This window comes from Ranitomeya variabilis, chromosome 5 (genome assembly GCF_051348905.1).
Source record: "Ranitomeya variabilis isolate aRanVar5 chromosome 5, aRanVar5.hap1, whole genome shotgun sequence".
In the NCBI taxonomy this organism is placed as follows: domain Eukaryota; kingdom Metazoa; phylum Chordata; class Amphibia; order Anura; family Dendrobatidae; genus Ranitomeya; species Ranitomeya variabilis.
This window is the reverse complement of record NC_135236.1, coordinates 395456462-395473410: the sequence shown is the minus strand read 5'-3', so window position 1 is coordinate 395473410 and position 16949 is coordinate 395456462. Positions and strand designations below refer to the sequence as shown.

Sequence of the window (16949 nt, the reverse complement as noted above, 5' to 3'; positions counted from 1 at the left end):
ACAATTGTGAAGCTTAACGAAATTTATTGGTTATTTTAAATTTTTGTGGAAATTCAAAAACTGAAAAGTGGGGCGTGCAATATTATTCAGCCCCTTTACTTTCAGTGCAACAAACTCACTCCAGACGTTCATTGTGGATCTCTGAATGATCCAATGTTGTCCTAAATGCCTAATAATGATAAATATAATCCACCTGTGTGTAATCAAGTTTCCGTATAAATGAACCTGCTCTGTGATAGTCTTAGGGTTCTCTCTGAAGAACAGAGAGCATCATGAAGACCAAGGAACACAGCAGGCAGGTCCGTGACACTGTTGTGGAGAGGTTTAAAGCCGGATTTGGATACAAAATGATTTCCAAAACTTCAAACATCCCATGGAGCACTGTGCAAGAGATCATATTGAAATGGAAGGAGTATCATACAACTGCAAATCTACCAAGACCCGGCCGTCCCTCTAAACTTTCATCTCAAACAAGGAGAAGACTGATCAGAGATGCCGCCAAGAGGCTCATGATCACTCTGGATGAACCGCAGAAATCTACAGCTGAGGTGGGACAGTCTGTCCATAGGACAACAATCAGTCGCACACTAAGCAAATCTGGCCTTTATGGAAGAGTGGCAAGAAGAAAGACATTTCTCAAACATATCCATAAAAAGTGTTGTTTAAAGTTTGCAAGCCACCTGGGAGACACACCAAACATATGGAAGAAGGTGCTCTGGTCAGATGAAACCAAAATTGAACTTTTTGGCAACAATGCCAAAGTTTTTTTTGTCGTAAAGGCAACACAGCTCATCACCCTGAACACACCATCCCCACTGTCAAACATGATGGTGGCAGCATCATGGTTTTCGCCTGCTTTTCTTCAGCAGGGACAGGGAAGATGGTTAAAATTGATGGGAAGATGGATGGAGCCAAATACAGGACCATTCTTGAATAAAACCTGTTGAAATCTGCAAAAGATCTGAGACTGGGACGGAGATTTGTCTTCCAACAAAACAATGATCCCAAACACAAAGCAAAATCAACAATGGAATGGTTTACAAATAAACGTATCCAGGTGATAAAATGATCAAAGTCCAGACCTCAATCCAATCGAGAATCTGTGGAAAGAGCTGAAAACTGCTGTTCACAAACGATCTCCATCAAACCTCACTGAGCACGAGCTGTTTGCCAAGGAAGAATGGGCAAGAATTTCAGTCTCTCGATGTACAATACGGATAGAGACATACCCCAAGTAACTTGCAGCTGTAATCGCACAAAAAGGTGGCCCAACAAAGTATTAAGTTAAAGGGGCCAAATAATATCGCACGCCCCACTTTTCAGTTTTTGAATTTCCACAAGAATTTAAAATAACCAATAAATTTCGTTCAACTTCACAATTGTGTTCCACTTGTTGATTCTTCATCAAAAATTTACATTTGGTATCTTTATGTTTGAAGCATGATATCTGGGAAAAGGTTGAAAAGTTCAAGGGGGCCGAATACATTCGGAGGGCACTGTATGTATGTATGTATGTATGTATGTATGTATGTATGTATATATATATATATATATATATTAATGACCCAGTTGAGAGCATACTCAGTATGCAAGGTAATAAACACAAAGGAGGATAATTAATACACTACAGGTATTTTTGGAGAAATGGCAGCTGAAGTTTAATGTAGATAAAGGCAAGGTCAGGCACTTGGGTTGAGGTAATAAAATGTAAAATTATGTGGAGTCAAGAAGGACTTTTTTTTTTCTCCTAATGTAGGTCAGTTATCAACAGCCTTGTGTGCTTTTTTGCTTTCATCTGGACCAACATGTTACTGTAGGCTAGATGTGTAACTTCATGGATTTAGGTCTTCTTTTAACCTTAAAACTATGAAACTATAACATGATGGGAAAAGTGATCCTGTAGCAATTTCCAGCCAGATCTTTTTTGCCAATGTGTTGACATTAAAGATAGTGATTGCCTGACAGCTGTAGACTGTATTCGATTATCTATATGTGAAGCCTCCCAAAAAAACTTATTTCAAACAAGTTTGTTTTGGTAGCTCCATAGAAGAGCCAAACAAACTATATTCCTCTTGTACTGTGAAATTTTATTGGAAATTAACTTTTGTTTATATAACTATTAATGTGCAGTTTTATTTATATGTTTGCATGATAGATGGATTCCACTGATATTTATAAAAAATACCTTTTCCAACTGAATATATCCAATAATATAAGATTATTATTACCTTCGTCTTGGTACCACACGAGCAGCATCTGGGCCCATAATAGCTGGTGCTGAGTTTCTAGGGATGCGAGGACTTCCGTTGTGGAAATTAACAGGACTAGGTGGTACACAAGCTGAGAAATCCTGGTATTCCAATGAAAAAATTTTAGCATCTTTCAGAAGCTCAACCAAGTCATGACCTTATCAGTCAAAATCTTCATTAGAAGATGATTTTAAAAAATCCAGCAACACACAAAGAGTAGCATATTAATTAAGCAAACACTAAAACATTGCCGGTGATCACACATCTTGAGTATAGTAACGCTTTGTCTAGCACCTCGTGAGAATTTTTCAGCCTGTGAGGTAATTAAACCTATTAACCAAAAGATGTCACTGTTGCTTAATGTCTCACCGTTGAAAGCCATTGGATAAGCAAATGTCACCATCTCTCTATGTATTATGGACACTACTATACCTGAATTCCCAGACTTGATTTCAGTACAAAGAATTGGTCCACCATCTTCTTGTGCAATGGTCTCATATCTTGAGGAACAAATTTCTCATGGACAGCTAACCCGAATTCTAAAATCTGGGCCTGAAAAATATATGAAGACTGTGTAATTAACATGCACAATAAACAGTTTCTAGTCTTGTTATGTCTAAATGAACTAGAATACTTGGGCGTACTAGTATAATTTGGTGTACTATACACTAAAAATGTCATTTCCTCTAGATACGTAGAAATCTATTGAAACTGGAATTTTTCTTCTTCTCACCATGCCAAGCTTTATAACATAAGTATTTCTTTTACTTTTATTTTACAAGACACATCAGGCAATCCGATATGTTATACATGAACAGGTAATGCAACTTTATAACTGAAGAAGCCAAGAAATATTGACACTTAAAGGGTAGCTGTCATGTTTAACTAGTGATAAGAAAACATGTTCGGATGAGGCGTCATCCAATCATGTTCATGTGTTAACCGAGTGTCTTCGGCGTACTTGAAAAATATGTTTTAGTCCCTGCGATTGCATGTCTCACGGCTGCTCGACATCTGCAACACAAGCGGAGATTGTCCAACCAACAGGTAATCCCCGCATGTGTTGCAGCTGTCTAACAGCCGTGAGACATGCAGCCACGGCGGCTCGAACATAGCATTCGAGCCCGCCGAAGACACTCGGTTAGCACATGAGCATGCTGGCAAAAACACCTTATCCGAGCAAATTCACGCATCACTAATTATAACCATTTTAATATATTAAAGACACTGCATAGTGTTTCTGATTGGTGGGGCGTTCTGAGACAGCAATGTTTTGACAGATCAGTGGAAGTCTCAAGCCCTGACCCCCACCGATGAGAAACCCTATGTAGCACCTGTAATACATTAAAAGGGTTATAAAATAACAGTTAGACTTGATGGTTTGCCCTTCAAGCACCCACCTTGAATTTTATATTTCTGTCCTGACATTGATTTTAATATCTTTCTGCACACTACCTGTTCCAGCATTAGTTCTCTCAGGCGTGAGATCTTATCTCCATCCTCAGGGTGGTTGAAGATATACTCCTTCACAAAGAATGCCTGTAAAAGTTAAAAAAAAAAAAAAAAACACATAATGCCTAGGTTATAGTCAAAAGCTGTAGACATTATCCAAAACAGCATCAACCCAAGGCTTTAATAACAGGCTCTTAGATACATACATAAATGTATTCTTTTAAAATATCTAATCGATTCAAAAGAAGAATTTGTAGTTAGCCTCTTGTAAAAGGATAACATTTTCACAGCAAATCAGTTTTGGAATATACAGTACTGTATTCATTATACAGGCAATTCTAGTTATATTCGCATATATACAGTCGCTAGCAAAAGTATTCACACGACCTTGGCTTTTTACTTATTTTGTTACAATACGACCTGTATTTACATATTTGTGTAATCCGATTTGTATGTGATACATCAGCACTAAATGGTCTAAGTTGGTAAAGTGACAAAAATATAGGAATAAATTAAATTTATGAGGTCAAATAACTAAAAATTGGCACGTGTATATGTATTCACCCCTTTTCTAGTGAAGCCCCATAACATGTCTGGTGCAAGCAACTACCTTCATAAGTCACATGCTTAATGAAAGGAAGTCCCCCTGTGTGCAATCTAAGTTTAACATGGTCTGTCAGTATACACACCTTTTCTGAAAGGCCACAGAGGCTGCAACATCATTTAGCAAGAGGCACCGCTAACCAAACAATGCCAAGACCACCAAGGAGATCTCCAAACAAGTTAAGGATAACGTTGTTGAGAAGTACAAGCCGGGGTTTGGTTATTAACAAAAAAAAATAATTATATACAGTACAGACCAAAAGTTTGGACACACCTTCTCATTTAAAGATTTTTCTGTATTTTCATGACTATGAAAATTGTACATTCACACTGAAGCCATCAAAACTATGAATTAACACATGTGGAATTATATACTTACGGTAACATAAAAGTGTGAAACAACTGAAATTATGTCTTATATTCTAGGTTCTTCAAAGTAGCCACCTTTTGCTTTGATGACTGCTTTGTACACTCTTGGCATTCTCTTGATGAGCTTCAAGAGGTAGTCACCGGGAATGGTTTTCAATTCACAGGTGTGCACTGTCAGGTTTAATAAGTGGGATTTCTTGCCTTACAAATGGGGTTGGGACCATCAGTTGTGCTATGCAGAAGTCTGGAGGATACACAGCTGATAGTCCTACTGAATAGAATGTTAGAATTTGTATTATGACAAGAAAAAAGCAGCTAAGTACAGAAAAACGAATGGCCATCATTATTTTAAGAATTGAAGGTCAGTCAGTCTGAAAAAATGGGCAAACTTTGAAAGCGTCCCCAAGTGCAGTGGCAAAAACAATCAAGCGCTACAAAGAAACTGGCTCACAGGAAAGGAAGACCAAGTGTCACCTCTGCTTCTGAGGATAAGCTTATCCGAGTCACCAGCCTCAGAAATTGCAGGTTAACAGCAGCTCAGATTAGAGACCAGGTCAATGCCACGGAGTTCTAGCAGCAGACACATCTCTACAACAACTGTTAAGAGGAGACTTTGTGCAGCAAGCCTTCATTGTAAAATAGCTGCTAAGAAACCATTGCTATGGACAGGCAACAAGCAGAAGAGACTTGTTTGGGCTAAAGAACACAAGGAATGGACATTAGACCAGTGGAAATCTGTGCTTTCGTCTGATGAGTCCAAATTTGAGATTTTTGGTTCCAACCACCATGCCTTTGTGCGATGCAGAAAAAGTGAACGGATGGACTCTACATGCCTGGTTCCCACCATGAAGCATAGAGGAGGAGGTGTGATGGTGCTTTGCTGGTGACACTGCTGGGGATTTATTCAAAATTGAAGGCATACTGAACTAGCATGGCTACGACAGCATCTTGCAGCGGCATGCTATTCCATCTGGTTTGCGTTTAGTTGGACCATCAATTATTTTTCAACAAGACAATGACCCCAAACACACCTCCAGGCTGTGTAAGGGCTATCTGACCAAGAAGCAGAGTGATGGTGTGCTACGCCAGATGACCTGGCCTCCACAGTCACCAGACCTGAACCTAATCGAGATTGTTTGGGGGTGAGCTGGACCGCAGAGTGAAGGCAAAAGGGCTAACAAGTGCTAAGCATCTCTGGGAACTCCTTCGAGATTTTTGGAAGACCATTCCCGGTGACTACCTCTTGAAGCTCAGCAAGAGAATGCCAAGAGTGTGCAAAGCAGTCATCAAAGCAAAAGGTGGCTACTTTGAAGAACCTAGAATATAAGATATATTTCCAGTTGACGCACAGTTTTTTTGTTAAGTATATAATTCCACATGTGTTAACTCATAGTTTTGATGCCTTCAGTGTGAATGTACAATTTTCACAGTCATGAAAATACAGAAAAATCTTTAAACGAGGAGGCATGTCCAAACTTTTGGTCTGTACTGTGTGTATATATATATATATATATATATATATATATATATATATATATATATATATATATATATATATATATATATATATATATACACACACACGCATCACGCATATATACACACTAATCTCTTATTATCATACTGAGCACCATCACATACATTATCATTAAAGGGTAAAGAGTATGGTATGACAACAAACCTGCCAATAGAGGGTCATTCACCAAAACCCTCAGCCCAGGCAAGGAGGGCATTAATCAGTAGGACAGAGACGAAAGGTAATCCTGAAGGAGCTGCAGCGTTCCCAAGAAGAGACTGGAGTATCTGTCCATATGACCACACTAAACCGTACCCTCCATAGAGGAGGCCTTTATGGAGGAGTGGGCAGAAAAGTCTTAGTTACTTACCGGTAACTGTATTTTTCGGAGCCCATGACAGCACCACGAGAGTGGGGATTTGCCCTTCAGGAACAGGAAATCTACAGATACAAAAGGGCGGCACCTCTCCCACGCATCAGTTGGATTACAGAGCTTGAAAGGGCCACCATGGTTAATGGCAAAAATATGTACAATATTCTACTGGCTAACAAATTCACCCAAGTGAAAAAAATATTAAGAGGAAGAAGTGCACACCCACACGTGAAGGGAGGGAATCTAAGGGTGCAGTCGTGGGCTCCGAAAAATACAGTTACCGGTAAGTAACTAAGACTTTATTCGGTCTCCTATGACAGCACCACAAGAGAATTACAGAGAGGTAATAACTGCCTTAAGGAGGGACTACAGCCTGCAGCACCCTTACACCAAAGGTGAGATCCGAGGAAGCACCCATATCCAACCTATAATGATTATAAAAGGTGGAAGGAGAGGACCAAGAAGCTGCCTTACATATCTGGTCGATGGAGACTTCCATCCTCTCTGCCCAAGAGGTTGCCATGGGTTGAGTGGAATGTGCCCTCAGCTCCCCTGTGTCGGTCTGCCACTCGATGTATAAGCTAGAGAAATAGCCTCCCCAATCCACCTAGCTAAAGAGGCCTTTGACACACTACGACCTTCCCTGGTGACTTGAAAATAAACAAGGTATTGCCCTTCCACCAAGAATCAGTGACCGACAGGTACTCTAGAAGGCATCTTCTAACATCTAAAGTGTGGAGCTTTCTTTATTTTTGGTTAGTAGGGTTAGGAAGGAAAGAAGGAAGGACTGACTGACTATCTCCTGAGACCCGTGAAACTTGAAGGCTACCTTGGGCAAGTAAGCTGGATCTGGCCTAAGTACCACCCTATCATCCAGAAACTGAGTATATGGAGGAAGTCTAGACAGAGCTTGGATATCACTCACTCTCCGTGCTGATGTTATCGTGACTAATAAGACTACTCTGAGGGAGAGTACTTCCACAGAGGCAGAAGAAATGGGCTTAAACCGGGCCTCTGTCATGGCTGTGAGAACTAATTTCAGGTTCCATGGCATAAACTTTTCTCTATGTATGGGTCTAGATCTGCCTGCGGCAGCTTTGATAAACCTGGCGATCCAGTAATTACTCATAATGATGCAACCAAATAAGGTCCCCAGGTCTGACACCTGTACCTTAAGGGTGCTGGTGGAAAGACCCAAGCCTAGACCCTTTAAAGAAACTTCAAGCTTTGGTTCATTGGCACCCCTTCCCCGGCCCTAAAGTCCGTGGTAACTAGAAATGTTCTTTTTCCAGGTCCTAGCATAGATCCTGGTTGTAATTATTTTCCTACTTCTTAGAAGGGTATCAACCAAACTGGGGGAGAATCCTCCATACTTCAGTAATACCCTTTCCAATTCCACATGGTCAGGTGGAGACCCGTCCCCAGCGAATGGAAGACTGGACCCTGGGAGAGGAGATCCGGATGTTCTGGAAACACCCATGGGTCGGATATCAACATGGTCCTTAGCCATGTGAACGATGCCCTTCTGGGCCAAAGGGGGGCAATCACTACATCCTGTCTTCTCTGATTTTCCTTACTACCTGAGGCAACAGGGTTAAGGGGGGAAAGGCGTAGACTAGGTTGAAGCCCCACTTCATCAGGAAGGCATCGACCACCAGAGGACTCTCTCTGGGGTTCAAAACAGAATTGTTTCACCTTCCTGTTCCTCTTGGTGGCGAAGAGGTCCATGTCCGGACTCCCCCACAAACGCACTGGTTGAAGATGGCACCTTTCAGGGACCATTCCCCTTGTTTCAGCAGGTTGCAGCTCTAAAAGTCTGCTCTGGCATTGACTTCCCTTTTATGTGTAGAGCAGTTAAAGATAGAAAATGTTTCTCAGCCAACTGAAACAGGTGCTCTGTTACATAAATAAGGGGTCTGGATCGAGTGCCACCTTGGTGGCTGATGTAGGCTACTGCCACCAGATTGTCGGAAAGGAACCGTACGTGATGACCCTGCAAATATATACGGAGTCTTAACTGCCGGGCCCTACTGCTGTTAGCTCCTTCAGGTTTAGAAGAATTCTCTATTTCTTGAAGACCCCAGAGGCCCTGGACCATGACTTCACCCAAATGCGCACCCTAACCATAAGGACTTGCGTCCGTGGTGACTATGTGGGTTATTTGATTCTCCCAGGGAACCCCTCTGGACAAGTCCGTCAACCTTGTAGGAACCCTCCAAGGACTCTATCATTAATTAAGATGTCTCTCTGTAGAGTCCTTGTGTGGAACTGTGCCCACCGGGCCGCTGGAATGCCTAAGGATAGGGAACCCAACAGGGACATAGCCTGCCTAAGGAACATGGTAGGATTGTTGGTGATGAAGGTGAACTATCTTGTCAGATGGTAGATGACACTCCTGTTTTTCAGAGCCTAAAATGATGCCTAAAAACTATTTCACCCTCAGAAGTTGAAGTCGGACCACTGCAAACATTCCAGAGTGGAAAATGTCCCCTCTACCTGAACCCGACAATGATCCTCTGACCTGCCCACAATAAGGAATCGGCCAGGTAGGGAATGCTGAGAATGTCAGCTTCACGTAGATGGGCCATAACTTCGGTGACTACATTAGTAAACACCCGAGGGGCAACTGCAAGATCAAAATGGAAGGGCCCTAAACTGGAAGGGCCCTAAACTGGAAGCGCCACGCCCCAAGGCATCACTACTGATCCACGTGAATAGTCTCACCAGAGGCTCCCTCTTTCAATTGAGTCTCTAGCTGGTTCAGCCAGACCATCATGGACCTGGCTATACAAGTGGATGCCACTGCTGGCCTCAGGGATCCAGCCGACATCTGTTCTGCCCCTTTAAGGAAAGAACGACCTTCCCATCTAGAGAGTCCTTCAGGGTCCCTAGATCCTCAAAGGGTAAAGAGGACCTTTTTTGAACCCTTGGCCACCGCCGCATCAAGTTTTGGGGCCTTATCCCATTTATTTACCGCAAGGTCCTCGAAGGGGTAACTTTGCTTTAAATGCAGGAGACAAGGAGCCCCTTTTTCCCGACCTCTTCCACTCTCAGTGAAGTAGGTCCCAAATTTTTTCATTTAGAGAAAAGGATCTGCATTTTCTCTGATCCAATCCCCCAAACATGGTTTCCTGCACTGAACGTCCTGGCCAGGATTCTGACCCCATAGTTCCTCTGACCGCTTCCATCAATTTGTCCACGCGGTCTAATGGAAAGCAGAAACGGCCAGAGTCTTCCTCCGAGGAAGAAGATGAGGAGGAGGAGATGGAGGAATACTCATCCTTCATGTAATCAAAAAGACGAGCCTGAATCAGAATATTTTCTTTATGTCCCTTCTCCTACCTCCTGGAACTCTCACCCTGGGATAGGGACTTCCTTAAGGCTTGTGGTGAAGTTGGGCGCCTTCTCCGTCACTCGAGCGGGGGTCCATGAGGCACCGCACCCTACCCTAATGGCTGATGTGCTCCCCCCGGAACCTCAACGTCTGCTGGACAAGGGGTTGACATAACCTTTTGGGGCAAGAACCGGCAGGTGATAACAGAGGGCACTCTCCCTGTGTCCTGACTTCCCTGTACATTTCTTCCTCTAACAGGATAGGAAAATAATGGGAAGACTGCATCACCGAGTGAACATTCACGAAGATCCCTTACCAGTGTTGCAGTAGGTACCGGATCACGAGGCGCATCTCAGCCAACGTTGTTGACTCGTCTACCTTAGAAGAGCTCCTGCGGCTGGCTGATCACTTGCCTGGCTATCACCCATCTCATCACCGGTCTTTTGCCGGGCAGTACTGCGCTTCTGTTGTGCATCAGTGTGCTTTAAATGGTGGACAGCGGATGTTAAGCACCAGGATTTTTCCGCTGCACAGGATAGATCCCAAGTCTTGTCTGGTGCTGTGGTCTCCCATACAGGCTCGGCCGCTGGGATGACTGCTCAGCCCAGGCTCGCTGCTCTCTGCCTGCTTCTCCCCCGAGTATCCAGGTCAGCAGGTTCTGGCCTGAGGTGCCTCTTCCTCCCCTAGTTCGAGCAACATGCCCCCAAGCAACCCTGACCCCAGCTGCAGCCCTGGGAAATGGATGCACGCGACCGCCATGCTACCTCGAACAAGCCGGCCGGCACCCAGCATCTGCACACGCCCCAGGCTCCGCTCACAATGCCGCTACGGCAACCCAGCCGGGAAGCCGCCGCATCAGAGGACCGCCCTGGCCACGTCACAGCTTAGCCCCTGGCCCGCCCCCGGAAGTCTGGCCGCGTCACTCGGCCCGCCCCCAGCCACCGCTGGACCAGGGATGCCGCAGCACGCCGGTCCGCGCCCGCTAGGGAACCGCATTGAGACCATTGAGGATACTTACCTTCTGGTGCTGGCCCCCCTGAGATGGTAATCCTCTGGACACCGCTCCACCTGCCTGCTCACTGCCGTGGAGTCCTCCCCAGTACCACTGTGGTGCTTCCAGGGACCTCGCACCAGCCGAGGCAGGGGACCCTCGCTACCTAAACCGATCCGATGAATCCTTTTCCAGGTATCTGTTTGAACACTGTCCTCTTCAGGAACAGGAAACCAACTGATCTGTGGGAGAGGTGCCGCCCTTTTGTATCTTTAGGTTTCCTGTTCCTGAAGGGCGGATCCCCTCTCTCGTGGTGCTGTCATGGGAGACCGAATAAAAAGCCTTTACTTACACACAAAAATTGTTAGGCTCGTTTTGAGTTTGCCGAAAGACATGTGGGAGACTCCCTAAATGTATGGAGGATGCTGGTGACAGATAAGACCAAAATTGAACAGCTTGGCCACCAAGGTCAACACTATGTATGGCGCCAAACAAACACAGCTCATGATCCCAAGAACATTGTCCCCATAGCGAAACATGGTGGTGGAAGGATCAGGCTGTGGGGATGTTTTGGGAAAATGATCAGAGTCTAGGGCAGTGATGGGCAACCTTTTGAGCTCGGTGTGTCAAAATTCGCCAAAAAAACGAGCATAACTTGGGTGGTGTGTCACCTTGATAAAAAAACATAATTTTGCGACATGTATAGTTTAAATAACAAATATGTATAATTAGAATTAACTTACCTGCTTAGTGACTTCTTTGTTCATCTGTCAGTTGGTTTCTTTTGTTGGTCTTGCTATTATTTAACTTGTGTGGGGTGCCGTGAACTAAGATAAGTGAGGGGGAGGGGGAATTCTTCCAGTGATGGCGAACCTGTGGCACTCCAGCTGTTGCAAAACTACAATTCCCATCATGTCTTCACAGCCAAAGCCTTTGCTTTGAATGGCCAGCCATGATGGGAATTGTAGTTTTGCAACAGCTGGACTGCCACAGGTTCGCCATCACTGATGCCTCCCTCTCACTTATCTCAGTAATGGCCAATGACACCCCACAGTTCACTGGATGATGGTTGCTGTAGTAGTCACAGGGCCTCCAGACAGCAATCACCGGGCCTCCAGACAGCAATCACAGGGCCTCCAGACAGCAATCACAGGGCCTCCAGACAGCAATCACAGGGCCTCCAGACAGCAATCACAGGGCCTCCAGACAGCTATCTCCTCAGGCCTCAGAAGTGCAGCCTGGGACTTCTGGTCGGTGCAGCCTGGGACTTCTGGTCGGCGCAGCAGGGAGCAGCGCAATGTCGCCCAAACAACACAGATCCGACGCAGAGGCCTGGGACTTCCGGGAGCTGCGCCTGGCCTACCGGAAGTCCCAGGCCTAGACGCTCTGCACCGGAGCTCTGTTGTTTGGACCCACAGACCTCCTGCATGGCATCCGATCCGATAAAAAATCGGATCGGATGCCATTGTTTAGCATTCCGATACCGCAAGTATCGGGTATCGGCCGATATTTGCTGTATCGGAATTCCGATACCGAGATCCGATACTTTTGTGGTATCGGGTATCGGTATCGAAACAACATTAATGTGTAAAATAAAGAATTAAAATAAAAAATATAGCTATACTCACCTCTCCGACGCAGCCTGGACCTCACCGAGGGAACCGGCAGCGTTGTTTGCTTAAAAATCGCGCTTGTCCTGCCTCCCGTGACGTCCCGGCTTGTGATTGGTCGCGTCGCCCATGTGACCGCGACGCGACCAATCACAAGCCAGAACGTGATTTTAAAATCCTGAAGGACCTAAAATTACGTCACGGCTTGCTGTGATTGGTCGCGTCGCGGCCACATGGGCGGCACGCGACCAATCACAAGCCGGGACTTCACGTAAGGAAGGAAAAGCGCGATTTTTAAGCAAACAACGCTGCCGGTTCCCTCGGTGAGGTCCAGGCTGCGTCGGAGAGGTGAGTATAGCTATATTTTTTATTTTAATTCTTTATTTTACACATTAATATGGTTCCCAGGGCCTGAAGGAGAGTTTCCTCTCCTTCAGACCCTGGGAAAGAAGCAATTTCTATGGGGCCGCGGCCGGCGTGTCACTGAAAATGACTACGCGTGTCAGCACTGACACGCGTGTCATAGGTTCGCCATCACTGGTCTAGGGGAAGATGGAAGGTGCAAAATACAGGAATACTCTGGAGCCAAACTTGTTTCATTCTATCAGTGATATGAGACTGAGACGAAGGTTCACCTTCCAACAAGACAATGACCCAAAGCATAATGCTAAAGCAACTCAAGTGGTTCAGGGGAAGCGTCTAAATATTTTGGAGTAGCCTAGTCAGACCCAAGATTTTAATCCAATTGAGAATCTATGGTCAGACTTGTCGATTGCGGTTCACCAGAGGAAAACATCTAACTTGAAGGAGCTGGAGCAGTTTTGCCTTGAGGAATGGGCAAAAATCCTATTTGTAAAAAAGGCTTATCCAAAGCGACTTGCGGCTGTAATTGCCGCAAAAGGAGGATCTACAAAGTACTGACTTTAGAGGGGTGAACAGTTATGCACACTGAAGTTTTAAGTTATTTTTTTACTGTTTGTTTCACAATAAAAAGAAAACCACATGTTCACAGTTGAAGACATATTCTTTACATGAACTTATCCAAACCCTAAAAATAACAGTGAAATTCCAGGTAGTGAGGTAGCACAAAATGAAAACTGACAAAGAGGTGAATACTTTTGCAAGCCACTGTACAAAGATGGTCATCGACCATGGAAGTTGTTATGGTTTTTTTTTGTTAATTTATAAGAGTTGCAGCTTTTATTTAAGGAGTACCCCCATCTCAGCCACAAATGGAAATGTCTGTCTATGCTGTTGCCACAAGTGGTCACAGCTACAAAAACAAAGTTGGCTGAGCTGTTTCGGTAACTGAAAATTATAGAAACAGTGTGTGAGATACAGAGTGAGATAAATAATTTTGGTAGCCATGGCTGAGATGGGAAAAACTTGACAAACTACAAATAAATGTAAACTCATCTCTGCTTATTGGATCTGCTAATTGTGTGGAAGAAAAGTACACAATCAAGTTCTTATACTTAAGTACAAAATCGTGAAGCACCACATTACATAGTACTGGAGAGAAACTCTCATATACTCTCCCTATACGCCTACCAGGCGTTAACAGTGTTGGATGGCTCCAAACAACACTTATAGACAAAAAACGGAGCAAAAATATCCATAATACCATATTTTTATGTATAAAAGGTATAAATTTTATTAAATAACGTATCCTAAACAACATCAAAGTTACTACTGCAGTAAGTGTTGTAAGCACTCTGCACAAACAAGCAGTTTACAGAAAAGAGACATGATGGTTTACCAATAAAACACACCACAAGGGGAGGATAGTGTGTAATACACCTCCTATATGCCTGTATCCCTGACAGCTATAACCCATACGCAAACCTATACAGGGTCCCGCCGGTATCCCCTTCACGTGAGTGACTATGCAGACATACAGAATATGCCATATATGTTTTCAGGCTTACCCATATAGGATTGGCTGCAACAAGGTTCCCCCTCCTGGTGTGGCTCCCCTGGACGCGCGTTTCGCGTTTTCGCTTTCTCAGCTTTCTGCTGAGAAAGCGAAAACGCGAAACGCGCGTCCAGGGGAGCCACACCAGGAGGGGGAACCTTGTTGCAGCCAATCCTATATGGGTAAGCCTGAAAACATATATGGCATATTCTGTATGTCTGCATAGTCACTCACGTGAAGGGGATACCGGCGGGACCCTGTATAGGTTTGCGTATGGGTTATAGCTGTCAGGGATACAGGCATATAGGAGGTGTATTACACACTATCCTCCCCTTGTGGTGTGTTTTATTGGTAAACCATCATGTCTCTTTTCTGTAAACTGCTTGTTTGTGCAGAGTGCTTACAACACTTACTGCAGTAGTAACTTTGATGTTGTTTAGGATACGTTATTTAATAAAATTTATACCTTTTATACATAAAAATATGGTATTATGGATATTTTTGCTCCGTTTTTTGTCTATACAAGTTCTTATACTGTTGTCTAATGATGTCTTCTACATTTTTACAAAACATAAGAAAAAGAAGTTGTCCTAAGTGTCACGGCCTCGAAGCAGGCACAAGTCATGGTGATGACCAAGCAACTTACGGTATGTTCTGGTAAACTGTGAATATCTGCCGGAAATTTGCAATACGGAAGTGACCCTGCATACCTGATTACAAGTTTTTCTGTGGTATTGATTCATTTGTCAGCACTTGTAAAGGCCAAATGGCCATTGCTAGCATTCTCTGTATTGTCCTGAATATTAATTTATTAATTATAATGCAAACTTTGTTGTCAACTGCTGTTCCCACTCCTTGTTGTTGGAAGAGGAAGGTTTATGGGTTTACAACCCATGAAAAAAGAATCTTTGAATAAAAGAGGAGATTTGAAGTATTCTCTGAAACACAGGATTCAATGACTTGAGAAATTTGGGCTTTGAATTAAACAAACTAAATTACTTTATCTTACCTCTTGATATCTCGAAACTCCGCCATTAACTGCAGCATCGATAACCCCATTCAGGCACATTGTCAGAGGGTTTATATTTTGCATCTGCCGTGTCTGACACTGACTAATTAGAGTTCTCAGTTGCTGATTCTTATTTTCTAAAACTTCGATTGCATTTTCAAGTGGGCTCATCTCCGCCTAAGAAAAAAATAGGAAAAAAACCTTAGCAAATAAAACACACTGTAAGTCTGAAAAAATACAAAAATAGAGGCCTGAAAAAGCGACAAACTTAACCCAGTGGCTCATTTTGGATGGTAAACTTGGAGCACTCTAAGACACTTATCTACTGGTTGACTCACATTTTTAAGCACATTTGAAAGCCATGCCCCGTCTTGCTAAGCCCATTGGCAGGTTAACTCACAAAAAAGATTTCTCAAACACATAATTTAATACAGTTGATGCAAGAAATTATTCTTTTTCTGGGCCAAATTGATCTAGGATTCTCTTGCGTTTAAGGCTACTTTCACACTAGCGTCGGTGCGGGGCCGTCGCGCTGCGTCGGCCCGACGTACCGACGCATACTGTGCAAGCGCCGCACAACGGGGGCAGTGGATGCTGTTTTTCCACGCATCCGCTGCCCCATTGTGAGGTGCGGGGAGGTGGGGGCAGAGGTCCGGCCGCGCATGCGCGGTCGGAAATGGCGAAACGTCGGCACAAAAAAAGTTACATGTAACGTTTTTTGGTGCCGGCGGTCCGCCACAACACAACGCAACCGTTGCACGACGGTTGCGACGAGTGTCAATACGTCGCAATGCGTCGTTAATGTTAGTCTGTGGGGAAAAAACGCATCCGGCAGACGACTTTGCAGGATGCGTCTTTTCGCCAAAACGATGCATTGTGACGTATGCAAAAAAAAGCTAGTGTGAAAGTAGCCTAACTTAGAAAAATCTTCATAATGTCTGAAAATCTATTTACGATAACATCTCTAGAAAAACGTGATTGATGTCTAGTGTAAAAGCATCTATAATTGGATACTTAAACAGAGTAATTTGTGAGTTGTGCCAATATTTGGTAGATTGCTAGCACATTGGTAGAATTAGTGGTAATGATAACTATAAGATGTGGAGTAGAGGATATGGTATCATCTAAAGCTTTAAAAGTAACCTGCCATTCCGTCATCACCATATCGCCTCAAACCAAATAAATTATTGTATACCTTACTAAAATAGAGGGTCAAACATACTTTGCTCTACCGCAGATAAATCAAATTTTTTGACGTAATATACAATGAAAAGCAAAAGGGTAACAATGTTTTGACCTTTTGACTTTCTGGCTCCATATCTCATTATCCACTTCTGATTTAAACTTGAGACTACCATCATTTTATAGACAATCATCTTAGACATCTCATTCTTGTCATGTCACTGCATTATTACGGTTTTGCTCCTAAAGATCTAAATTAAAATTTTTACTATCTGTTAGTATTTTGTAAATTCACCTTTGGCTTTCAACACTGCCTGAATCCTTCTGGGCATGTTCTCGATCAGAT

At 43.6% G+C, this 16949-nt stretch overlaps 1 protein-coding gene across 5 annotated transcripts in view; it reads right to left on the bottom strand.

The window, feature by feature from the left end:
- The window catches only part of DOCK4 (dedicator of cytokinesis 4), a 517521-nt gene that overhangs the window by 44859 nt on the left and 455713 nt on the right, over nucleotides 1-16949 (bottom strand). For 4 of the 5 annotated variants that reach the window (XM_077265059.1, XM_077265060.1, XM_077265061.1 and 1 more), the window contains 4 exons: nucleotides 15422-15598; nucleotides 3705-3788; nucleotides 2682-2801; nucleotides 2229-2350 (listed from right to left, as the gene is read on the bottom strand). In XM_077265059.1, the coding sequence (XP_077121174.1) occupies nucleotides 2229-2350; nucleotides 2682-2801; nucleotides 3705-3788; nucleotides 15422-15598 (503 nt within the window). The remainder of the gene's footprint in view (nucleotides 1-2228; nucleotides 2351-2681; nucleotides 2802-3704; nucleotides 3789-15421; nucleotides 15599-16949) is intronic. The other variant, XM_077265063.1, reaches the window with a different exon arrangement.